The 12,746-nt window shown below is 43.6% G+C and overlaps 1 protein-coding gene across 1 annotated transcript in view; it reads left to right on the top strand.

Moving 5' to 3' along the window:
• Positions 1-12,746, top strand: part of COL24A1 (collagen type XXIV alpha 1 chain) — a 486,748-nt gene that overhangs the window by 64,720 nt on the left and 409,282 nt on the right. The window contains exon 3 of the mRNA XM_063624268.1: positions 10,355-10,485. Coding sequence (XP_063480338.1) covers positions 10,355-10,485 — 131 coding nt within the window. The remainder of the gene's footprint in view (positions 1-10,354; positions 10,486-12,746) is intronic.

Here is a 12,746-nt window from a genome sequence, read left to right as displayed (position 1 = left end):
CTACAAGAGCTCCTGAAGGAAGCACTAAATATGGAAAGGAACAACCAGTACCAGCCCCTGCAAAAACATGCCAAATTGTAAAGACCGTTGATGCTAGGAAGAAACTGCATCAACTAACAGGCAAAATAACCCGCTAACATCATAATGACAGGATCAAATTCACACATAACAATATTACCCTTAAATGTAAATGGGCTAAATGCTCCAATTAAAAGACACAGACTGGCAAATTGGATAGAGTCAAGACCCATCAGTGTGCTGTATTCAGGAAACCCATTTCATATGCAGAGACACACATAGGCTCAAAATAAAGGGATGGAGGAAGATCTACCAAGCAAATGGAAAACAAAAAAAGGCAGGGGTTGCAATCCTAGTTTCTGATAAAACAGACTTTAAACCAACAAGGATCAAAAGAGACAAAGAAGGCCATTACATAATGGTAAAGGGATCAATTCAACAAGAAGAGCTAACTATCCTAAATATATATGCACCCAATACAGGAGCACCCAGATTCATAAAGCAAGTCCTTAAAGACCTACAAAGAGACTTAGACTCCCACACAATAATAATGGGAGACTTTAACACCCCACTGTCAACATTAGACAGATCAACGAGACAGAAAGTTAACAAGGATATCCAGGAATTGAACTCAGCTCTGCACCAAGTGGACCTAATAGACATCTACAGAACTCTCCACCCTAAATCAACAGAATATACATTCTTCTCAGCACCACATCGCATTTATTCCAAAATTGACCACATAGTTGGAAGTAAAGCACTCCTCAGCAAATGTAAAATAACAGAAATTGGCCAGGCGCGGTGGCTCACGCTTGTAATCCCAGCACTTTGGGAGGCCGAGGCTGGCAGATCACGAGGTCAGGAGATCGAGACCACAGTGAAACCCCGTCTCTACTAAAAAAATACAAAACATTAGCCGTGTGTGGTGGCAGGTGCCTGTAGTCCCAGCTACTCAGAGAGGCTGAGGCAGGAGAATGGCATGAACCCGGGAGGCGGAGCTTGCAGTGAGCCGAGATTGCGCCACTGCACTCCAGCCTGGGCGACAGAGTAAGACTCCGTCTCAAAAAAAAAAAAAAAAAAAAAAAAACAGAAATTATAACAAACTGTCTCTCAGACCACAGTGCAATCAAAATAGAACTCAGGATTAAGAAACTCACTCAAAACTGCTACATGGAAACTGAACAACCTGCTCCTGAATGACTACTGGGTACATACCAAAATGAAGGCAGAAATAAAGACGTTCTTTGAAACCAATGAGAACAAAGACACAACATACCAGAATCTCTGGGACACATTTAAAGCAGTGTGTAGAGGGAAATTTATAGCACTAAATACCTACAAGAGAAAGCAGGAAAGATCTAAAATTGACAACCTAACATCACAATTAAAAGAACTAGAGAAGCAAGAGCGAACACATTCAAAAGCTAGCAGAAGGCAAGAAATAACTAAGTTCAGAGCAGAACTGAAGGAAATGGAGACACAAAAAACCCTTCAAAAAATCAATGAATCCGGAAGCTGGTTTTTTTGAAAACATCAGCAAAATTGATAGACCGCTAGACCGCTAGCAAGACTAATAAGGAAGAAAGGAGGGAAGAATCAAATAGACACAATAAAAAATGATAAAGGGGATATCACCACCGATCCCACAAAAATACAAACTACCATTGGGGAATATTATAAACACCTCTACGCAAATAAACTGGAAAATCTAGAAGAAATGGATAAATTCCTGGACACATACACCTTCCCAATACTAAACCAGGAAGAAGTTGAATCTCTGAATACACCAATAACAGGCTCTGAAATTGAGGCAAGAAATAATAGCTTACCAACCAAAAAGTCCAGGGCCAGATGGATTCACAGCTGAATTCTACCAGAGGTACAAGGAGGAGCTGGTACAATTCCTTCTGAAACTCTTCCAATCAATAGAAGAAGAGGGAATCCTCCCTAACTCATTTTATGAGGCCAGCATCATCCTGATACCAAAGCCTGGCAGAGACACAACCAAAAAGGAGAATTTTAGACCAATATCCCTGATGAACATCGATGCAACAATCCTCAATAAAATACTGGCAAACCGAATCCAGCAGCACATCAAAAAGCTTATCTGCCATGATCAAGTGGGCTTCATCCCTGGGATGCAAGGCTAGTTCAACATATGCAAATCAATAAACGTAATCCAGCATATAAACAGAACCAAAGACAAAAACCACATGATTATCTCAATAGATGCAGAAAAGGCCTTTGACAAAATTAAACAGCCCTTCATGCTAAAAACTCTCAATAAATTAGATATTGATGGGACATATCTCAAAATAATAAGAGCTATCTATGACAAACCCACAGCCAGTATCGTACTGAATGGGCAAAAACTGGAAGCATTCCCTTTGAAAACTGGCACAAGACAGGGATGCCCTCTCTCACCACTCCTATTCAACATAGTGTTGGAAGTTCTGGCCAGGGCAATCAGGCAGGAGAAAGAAATAAAGGGTATTCAATTAGGAAAAGAGGAAGTCAAATTGTCCCTGTTTGCAGATGACATGACTGTATACTTAGAAAACCCCATTGTCGCAGTCCCAAATCTCCTTAAGCTGATAAGCAACTTCAGCAAAGTCTAAGGATACAAAATCAATGTGCAAAAATCACAAGCATTTTTATACACCAATAACAGACAAACAGAGAGCCAAATCATGAGTGAACTCCCATTCATAATTGCTTCAAAGAGAATAAAATACCTAGGAATCCAACTTACAAGGGATGTGAAGGACCTCTTCAAGGAGAACTACAAACCACTGCTCAATGAAATTAAAGAGGATATAAACAAATGGAAGAACATTCCATGCTCATGGATAGGAAGAATCAATATCGTGAAAATGGCCATACTGCCCAAGGTAATTTATAGATTCAATGCCATCTCATCAAGCTACCAATGACTTTCTTCAGAGAATTGGAAAAAACTACTTTAAAGTTCATATGGAACCAAAAAAGAGCCCGCATGGCCAAGTCAATCCTAAGCCAAAAGAACAAACCTGGAAGCGTCATGCTACTTGACTTCAAACTATACTACAAGGCTACAGTAACCAAAACAGCATGGTACTGGTACCAAAACAGAGGTACAGACCAATGAAACAGAACAGAGCCCTCAGAAATAATACCACACGTCTACAACTATCTGATCTTTGACAAACCTGACAAAAACAAGAAATGGAGAAAGGATTCCCTATTTAAAAAATGGTGCTGGGAAAACTGGCTAACTATATGTGGAAAGCTGAAACTGCATCCCTTCCTTACACCTTATACAAAAAGTAATTCAAGATGGATTAAAGACTTAAATGTTAGACCTAAAACCATAAAAACCCTAGAAGAAAACCTAGGCAATACCATTCAGGACATAGACATGGGCAAGGTCTTCATGTCTAAAACACCAAAAGCAATGGCAACAAAAGCCAAAATTGACAAATGGGATCTAACTAAACTAAAGAGCTTCTGCACAGCAAAAGAAACTACCATCAGAGTGAACAGGCAACCTACAGAATGGGAGAAAATTTTTGCAATCTACTCATCTGACAAAGGGCTAATATCCAGAATCTACAAAGAACTCAAACAAATTTACAAGAAAAAAACAAACAACCCCATCAACAAGTGGGCAAAGGATATAAACAGACACTTCTCAAAAGAAGACATTTATGCAGCCAACAGACACATGAAAAAATGCTCATCACCACTGGCCATCAGAGAAATGCAAATCAAAACCACAATGAGCTGCCATCTCACACCAGTTAGAATGGCCATCATTAAAAAGTCAGGAAACAACAGGTGCTGGAGAGGATGTGGAGAAATAGGAACACTTTTACACTGTTGGTAGGACTGTAAACTAGTTCAACCATTGTGGAAGTCAGTGTGGCGATTCCTCAAGGATCTAGAACTAGAAATACCATTTGACCCAGCCATCCCATTACTGGGTATATACCCAAAGGATTATAAATCATGCTGCTATAAAGACACATGCACACGTATGTTTATTGCGGTACTATTCACAATAGCAAAGACTTGGAACCAACCCAAATGTCCAACAATGATAGACTGGATTAAGAAAATGTGGCACATATACACCATGGAATACTATGCAGCCATAAAAAATGATGAGTTCATGTCCTTTGTAGGGACATGGATGAAGCTGGAAACTATCATTCTCAGCAAACTATCACAAGGACAAAAAACCAAACACTGCATATCCTCACTCATAGGTGGGAATTGAACAATGAGAACACTTGGACACAGGAAGGGGAACACTATACATTGGGGCCTGTTGTGGGGTGGGGAGATGGGGGAGGGATAGCATTAGGAGATATACCTAATGTTAATGACGAGTTAATGGGTGCAGCACACCAACATGGCACATGTATACATATGTAACAAACCTGCACATTGTACACATGTACCCTAGAACTTAAAGTATAATAAAAAATATATATATAATCTTCACATATTAAAGATCTTGACATTCTACAAAAATAATTAATAAAGTCTGAACTGTTTAAAAATGGTCAAGATCATGAAATAACCAACCATTCAAGTTTGCCTGGGACTGAGTGGGGTTCCGAAGACATAGAACTTTCAGTGCCAAAAGCAGGAAAGTTGGGCAAATAGTGATGGGTTGGTCACTCCGCCTCGGAAACTTTTCCAGATTAAAGGAGACTAAATGCACCTAAATACACGATGTGATCCTGAAGCAGGAAAAAGAAGGGGGAGTTTCCTATGAGAAACAGAAATAATTTATGAAATTTGCATAGCTCCATACATTAAATAATAGTGCTGTGTAAATATTAATTTCCTAATTTTGATCATTGAGCTGTGGTTTTGGAAAAGAATGTCCTTATTTTTGGGAAATACACACAGATGGTGCATACTGAAGGGGTTAATCAGCATAATGCCTGCAGTTTACTCTCAAACATTTCAGGGAGAAAGAGAAAGAGGGGAATATAATAACATCAACGTGGTAAAATCTTAACATTGCTGAATATAGGGGAAAGGGCATCTAGAAATTTTTCACACCGTTTTGCTATAATTTTGAAATTATTTCAACATAAAAGTTTATTAAAGATGTTAATTGTCTGCCATGTACTACAAATAAATTAGGCTCTCTGTTAAAGTTGGTAGCATTTTTATGCTACCTCAGTTTGTCATTTGTCTCTTCATTTGTATATATTGTATGAGATTTCTGTGTATTTATTTTATGACTTGGAAATTTTAAATTGCACTGCATTCAGCTTTGTCTTTCTGAGAGACTGCACATCTTCCAGAGCAGGCATAAATCTGCCTGATGATTTTCATCCCTAGTTTTTAGCAAAGTGTCTGGAACCTATTGCTGTCCCATAAATATTAGATAAATTAGTAAATACAAATAATCTTTTTGGTTTTCTCCTGTGCTTTTATCCTTAAAAGAGACTTCCTCACCTCTAAAGAAGAACATTTTTACATATATTTATTTCTAAATCTTTACAGAATTTAATATTTTTGTAGACCATTAATGTATATGGAGTTTCCTTTGGTATACAGCATGAGGTAGTGATAACTTTTCCCCCCTCAAGATGAATTGTTTCAGCACTATTTGTAAAGCAGGTCTTCCTTTCTATATAGTTTTGAAATGCCACCTTCATTATATACTGAATCTTATATCCTCATAAGGAGAGAGAGAGGGAGAGAGAGAGAGAGAGTGAGAGAGAGAGAGAGAAATTATTGAGCGCATGGACTTCATCCAGAGCCAGTCTGAATTGGTTTAAATATTGATGATCAGGCCAGGTATGGTGGCTCACTCTTTGCTTTTAATCCCAGCACTTTGGGAGGCTGAGGCGGGTGGATCACTTGAGGTCAGGAGTTCAAGACCAGCTGGCCAACATGGCAAAACCCCATCTCTATCAAAAAATACAAAAAAAGTAGCCAGGCATGGTGGTGCACACCTGTAGTCCCAGCTACTCAGGAGGCTGAGGTGGGAGAATCACTTGAACCCAGGAGGCGGAGGTTGAAGTGAACCGAGATCCTGTCACTGCCTTCCAGCCTGGGCAACACAGTAAGACTCCATCTCAAAAAAAAAAAAAAAAAAAAAGTTCAGTTTTATAATCTCAGGCTATTTAATCCTTTATTTCCTTCTCTTTATAAGGAAGATAAATAATATCTAATTTAATGGAATTTTAAGGGAGAAAATAAGTTTATAATAAACAGAATAAATACTGATGCATAGTAGGCATTATGAAGTATTTGCTATATTGTTTTTTTGAGCTCCTGTACTATTATTTAAATAATGTTATATGCCTCTTGTTCTATCTCCTTTAGTTCTGTACTGTTTCCTTTCACTTTCTGGAGTCTAAGTTTATATCCTTGGCACTCTATTCTCTGTTTTGTTAGTCTCTTCTTTAAAAATAGGCTCTACTGTCAAGGCTTCAAATACCATTTTGTGCAGATGATGAAGAAATCTAACACTCTAGTTCTGGCCTCTCTCCTGAACTCTCTCTCTTCTGCTCTATTGAATAGTTCCGAAAGAATGTCTTACCATGGTTTTAAACATAATATAATATGTCTCCGTGTGAATTAGTTTTCTGACCCTTTGACATTGGCCAATATCATAATTTCTTTATCATTCAGGCTTTCAATTTCATCTATGCCTTCTCCCTTCCCAATCTAACCAATTATCAGATATTGCTTTATTTTAATAATGATTTCTTATTTAGCTTTCCTACCATTCCGACTATAGTCGGAACCTATCTCGACGTCTACACCTAACTTATCCCCTTTTCAATCGTGGCGTCTGATGCTGACTCATCTTAAAATGGGAGTATGGAGAAATTGAAAGTCTAATAGTTTTTTATTGGCTATAGGCATAAATCGTAAACGGTAGGATTTAAACTCCATAAAGGGAAGGATTTTCATATATTTTGTCCACTGCTGTAACTCAGTGCCCAGAAGAATTCTACGCACATAGTAGGTAATATGATAAATGAACCCTTATCCTGACATTCAGGGACTTTCATAGTTTGCCTTCAACCTCTCTTCCAATGCACAAACCTCTAATCCAGACTGACAAGTCTGTTCCATTCCTCTGGATATATAATTTATATATACTCTTCTTGGTTCATTTGCTGTTAGTCATCTACTCTCCACTTCCAATCATACTACCTTTCTTCTCTCTATCTTTGTAAATCCTTTTTGCTTTTCATGGACCAGCTAAGTCCCAAGGTGTCTGCTTAATCTGTCTTGATCAATTGATCTATGCTAATCTCCATCATCTTGTAATGTCTATAGCACTTAAAACTTATATTGTTTATCTTTTACTGGACAAATGCCTCCTCTCCCCAAATAAATGTACTCTGTCTGAAGGTATGTGTGCCCATTTGCATCTTCTGCATGATAAGGGTTCCACTAACTCTAACTAGCAACTGTCATCTTATACTCAATCTGAAATACATTTTAATAACTTCATTTCATACAGCATTCTATTCTTCAGACTCAATATTGCAAACAGAAAAAAAGATTTTATTCCTGAAGTGTATCTGATGGAAAAATTGAGACAGAGATTGAGTTACTTAAGCTCTACTCAATTTTCATCTATTGTTCTTTCCATCAAGCCAAATTAGCTGTCCTTCTTTAGCTGACTAGTAGGAAAAAGCAGAAAAACCAGAAATTAAGGGCATTTAAGAACAGCTGCCTTCCCTCAGTCCTGGATTTCTAGGAATATTTCAGAAATCTGTGGTTATTTGTTACAAAAACTGGGGGAAGGTTTTACAATGGCAAGTACTGTGAGGTGAGCACCTTAACTAAGTGATCAAAGTGAACATCACTAGTAGGTGACATATTAACATCATGTACACCTGAGATTGATGCCCCGAGAAGGGCACACTATCACTTCAGTGTTATTTATGACCAAAATACATAACCTGGACCCAATCATGAGACTATGTCACACAAATCCAGATTGAGGAACCCTCCACAAAATGACTGCTCAGTGCATTTCAAAAGTGTTGAGGTCGTGAAAGACAAAGGAAGATAGGACTGCCACAGATGGGAGGAGACTAAGGAAACCTAACAATTCAGTTAATCCCCGTGTTAGTTTATTAAACACAGTGTAGGATCCTGAGTAAAATCCTGGACCAGGCAAAGGTCATTAATGGAAAAACTGACAATATTTAATAAGATGTATAGATTGGTTATTAGTATTATATTGGTGTTGATTATCCAGGGTTTTTATTATTTATTTATTTATTTATTTTTTGAGATGGAGTCTCACTCCGTTACCTAGGCTGGAGTGCAGTGGCGTGATCTCAGCTCACTGCAACCTCTGCCTCCCTGGTTCAAGCGATTCTCCTGCCTTAGCCTCCTGAGTAGCTGGGATCACAGGTATGCACCATCAAGCCTGGCTAATTTTTGTATTTTTAGTAGAGACAGGGTTTCACCATGTTGGCCAGGCTGGTCTCGAACTCCTGATCTCAGGTTATCTGCCCGCCTTGGCCTGCCGTGCTGGGATTACAGGCATGAGCCACCACACCCAGCCCAATTGTCCAGTTTTGATCACTGTAATTTGGTTATGTAAGTTGTTAACATTAGGGGAAGCTGAGGGAAGTATATATAGGAACTCTGTACTATTGTGCAACTTTCTATAATCTAAAATTATTTCAAAATAAACAGTCAAAAAATTGAGGGGGGGGCATGATGAATTTCTATATTCTTGCATTTAAAAAATTACCAAGCTTGAGAGTCACATCAACCATTGTCATTCACCAATATGATCACTTTAACCTTTATAATGTGTGTATAATGTGGGATCCCTTTCAGCATGTGGAAGGGTCATTAGCTGTGGAAGGCACACAGGCTAGACAAGAAAAATTTGGAGAAATGATTCTCAGTGATATACAGCATTCATTCAACAGATATGCCAGGTAGGTGCTAAGAACACAACTATGAACAATAAAATAGATTCCTGGCCTCTTGGAGTTTCCAGTCTTATTAGTAAGGAAGATAAAATCAGAACGTTTGTTTTCTGTTTGTTTGTTTGTTTTTGCAAAAATCAGAAGGTGGATTTCTTAGTATAAAGCCATGGGGGCATAGAGACTTGTGTCAAAAGAAGAAATTTGCTACAAAAGTTGGAGAAGGTATTCAAATTGTTAAGGTAGTGGTGTGTGTGTGAAAGAGAGAGATAGATTGTGTGAGTGTAGTGTGTGTGGTGTGCTCTTGATGTGAACCAGTAATACGTACTTGTAGGCAGGAAAAGGCAGAAAGGTGAATTACAGGAGAAAAGTCAGTAGAAGGTCGTAAGGGGGACAGACTGAAAGGAAAGAGTGAAGGGAGGAAAGGTAGAAATGAGAACCCTTAAAGTCATTTAATGATACCACGTAGGCCACTGGCCTAACTGCAAAGAAGGCAAGAAGGTCGCAGGGTGATGGGTAATGAAGGCCTCTCTAAGTGTGATTTCACAAGGTGTGGGTGAAAACGGTAGAGAAAAAGATTGGGGATGGGAGACAAGCAAGAGGAAAACATCAAATTGGGGACTGCTGAGATGGGGAATGGAACATGAACATGGTATGGAAGGAAGGATACTAGCCGCCTATAAGTGGGAAAGGAGAGCATCCGGGTCGTACCCAGGCGGCGGCGAGCGCGCCCGGGGTGCGGCTGGCCCAGCCCGACCCCGAAGGGCTGGCGAACGGGGGCGCCTGGGCCGGGCGCTGGGTCGGGGAAGGTTGCGGGGGCAGAGGGGGAGGTGTGCGCAGTGTTTGGTGATGTCATTGCAAGTCAGTGAGCGGTGAAATTTAACACCGGCCGGATTTGCTTGGCTCCTCTTCTTCCAGGCAAAGCAGCCGGCGGCAGTCAACGCCGAGCGCCTGCAGTTGCCACCGGCCCCCTCGCACCGACTTGATTTCCGAAGTGGGTGTGTGTGCTTGTTTGACAAATGTTCGGGCGCGGGCTGTTTCCAAGGACTTCCTCCCCCACTTCATCTCCTTCCCTACCCCCACCCCTTTCTCCTCCCAGGCCCAAAGCAGAGGACTCCACTGGAGTCACAGAGTCGCCTTTGAACCGCAAGTGAACTTGAGTGCTGCACTAGCAGCCCGGCTCCCGCTGCCGCCGGCGCCCCGAGGCCTCCCAGTGAGGTTTACCTCCTCGCCCGCCCTCCCCGGGGAGCGCAACCCTGGGCTCGTTCGTTCGTTACCGAGCCAGAGACCTCGGAAGCCTGTCCTCCCCGTCTATTTCCTACCTCCTCCCGACTTCACCCCCTCCCCTCCTTTTTTTCTTGTTGCGGGTTTGAAGCATGGTTTTCATGTGATGGTTTTTTTCCCTTTTTCATGGACAGTACCTGCACCCTAAGCAGTTCAGAGTTGGCTTCTGTTTTCCGTTAGCGCTTTGCTGCACGGACAAATGCATACAAATGCATTTAAGAGCCCACAGAACAAGGCGTGGAAAAGTCTCCCCCACGGCAAAAACGTAAGTAGCCCACCCGCCGGGTAGGGTAGGGGTTAGACCAACCCCTCTCTCCACCCCCTGCTTCTGCTGAGCCTGATGGAGATCTGAGGTCCGGCTCCTTGGCACTTTTTGACGTTAGGAGCGGCCGAGTACCCGCGGTATCTTCCCCTTGTCTTCTCAGCTTGTAAAATACGATGTTTGAAAGGATGCCTCGTGCCAGCAAATCTCAGACAGTTTATGCTAAAGAGATCTTTTGGCTCGAGAGGAAAAGCTCGCCGGCACGAGTCCCGAGGTCCAGGGCAGCGGCTTCCGAAGCTCCAGAGCTGGGCTCAGACGATCTCTCTGGCTCCAGCTCCCGCTGCCCTCGCGCCCTCTTCCCCTTCTCCTCCCGCAGGGCCCTGTCGAGGTCCTGCTTCCCCGAGGTGCTTCTCAGGGCGTCCAGCCTGGCGATTGCTGTGACGCTAGAGGTCCCCCAGGGTCGGTGTGCGCAGCCTGGACCACTGGACTCAGGCGTGAGGAAGGGTCGCCAGCTGGGGGAAGGGGTTGGCTGCAGAATCTCGAGCGTCGGGGGGTTGCTTTACCCACGGGCTCAGAGGCAATCCCCTCTGGTTGAAAGGCCAACAAACGTTGCCCATCCGAGCCGAGGCTGCGCCCTGATCATTGCCCTGCCACTGGGGAAGTGGCACTGGCGGCGGGGACTGGGGAAGGGAGCAGGACACGGGGGCGGGCCTGCCCCTCCTGGGGAGGTTTTGGGCGGGTCCTGATGGGCACCCCACCTCCCCTTTGGGCGCTGTACCTGCTCCCAAGCCTTCCCTGGGAAAAGGGCGTGGACCAGGGGTTGCGCGGCTTTGGCTGGATGCCCTGGTCCCCCTGGAAGAGGTCAGTGGGTTACACAAGTTTGCTTCTGGCCCCTGGGCGAGAAGGGTGAACGCGGCTGTGGAAGTCTTCTGCAGAGAGGCTGCCCCTTAGGAGGGTAGGTGGGAGGAGGGCAGGGAACAGAATTGGCCGTGTCAGCTGAGGGCAGGCGGAGGCGGGGTGCGGAGAAAGAGCGCCTTGTGGTCGTGTTTGTATGAACATGTGCTTCCCAGCCGCGTGCAGCCCAACCTGGCTGGGGCTCACGCGCGCGCGCTCTCTTCCGACCCCTGGAAGCCTCGCTGCTGGGCTTCCCAGCTGACCAGATGCACCTCCCCGCACACCCCCATCCCCATGCAACAGTGAAGAGGAAACCTCCCAACCTCCTCAACCCCGTGAGGGCAGCGCGGTGCTGGAGGCTGGGGAGTCCCTGGAGCGAGTAGAGGTCAAGCTCTGAAGGTTGCCTTCTCAGAGCGGCTCACGCAGGTCGCATGGGGTTCCCAGGCAGAAGATTTCCCGCCACTGTTCTCGATAAACATCCCTCTGTGTGGACCAGCCTGGAGAGTCGGGGGTTGCAGCCAATCATGCGGAACTGACAGATCTTCCCGCTGATCAGGGGCGGATGCAGAGAGGCTTTAGCCCCGCCAGCCTGGAGACTCCAGGAGAGGCGGAGTGAGGCCCTCCACCTCTTGCCCAGCCAGCCTCCACATGCGGCCCTCCTGCACTCCTGCCCCGAGGGCTTTCCCTCTGCCACCGCGCGAGGCCCACGCTGATGACTAACACTCCCCTTGGTAGTTGTGACCAACCACCCGGGTTAAAGCAGATCTGCTCCTGGGTTCTGTCTTGTCTGGTTTACACTTCCCTTCCAGACGCTCCCAGAAAAAGCCCTGCATAAATTCTTGGGCAGTTTGGGGTTTGTAAATTGGGTCCAGATGATTGGGGGGAGGGAGGCAGAGAAACCAAATAGAATGGATTGCACCGGAGGAAGTTCTGAAGAAAAATTATAAAACGTGGAATGGGAAGAGAACCCTTGTGCAGAGACATGGGGATGAGTAGCAGGTTCTGGATGAAGGTGCTTGTCTCCTATGACCACCAGAGGCCTTGCAGCCCTTGGTTATCTCATAATATCCAATTTGTACTATTACAAGGGCCATTGGGGATGGGCTGCAGAGAATTAAGGGTAATTCATAATTACATCAGATTACAGAACTCACAGCTCCAACCACACATGCAAACTTGGGAAAGACAGTTAATGGTTGGGCTGAAAAATTTGTTTCTAGAAAATCCAGTTTTCATAAATAATTTGGAATTTTTCAGTTTGAAAAATAATGCCACCAACCCTTCGGAGTTTGAGGTGGGGTGGGGCGGGGGGGCTGGATTTGGAAGAAGTAGCTGATTTATAATGTCAGGCCACTGAATTAAACCTTAGA

Source organism: Symphalangus syndactylus, chromosome 12 (assembly GCF_028878055.3).
Source record: "Symphalangus syndactylus isolate Jambi chromosome 12, NHGRI_mSymSyn1-v2.1_pri, whole genome shotgun sequence".
Taxonomy (NCBI): Eukaryota; Metazoa; Chordata; class Mammalia; order Primates; family Hylobatidae; genus Symphalangus; species Symphalangus syndactylus.
The sequence above is the reverse complement of the archived record's forward strand: the minus strand, read 5'-3'. Positions and strand labels throughout refer to the sequence as shown.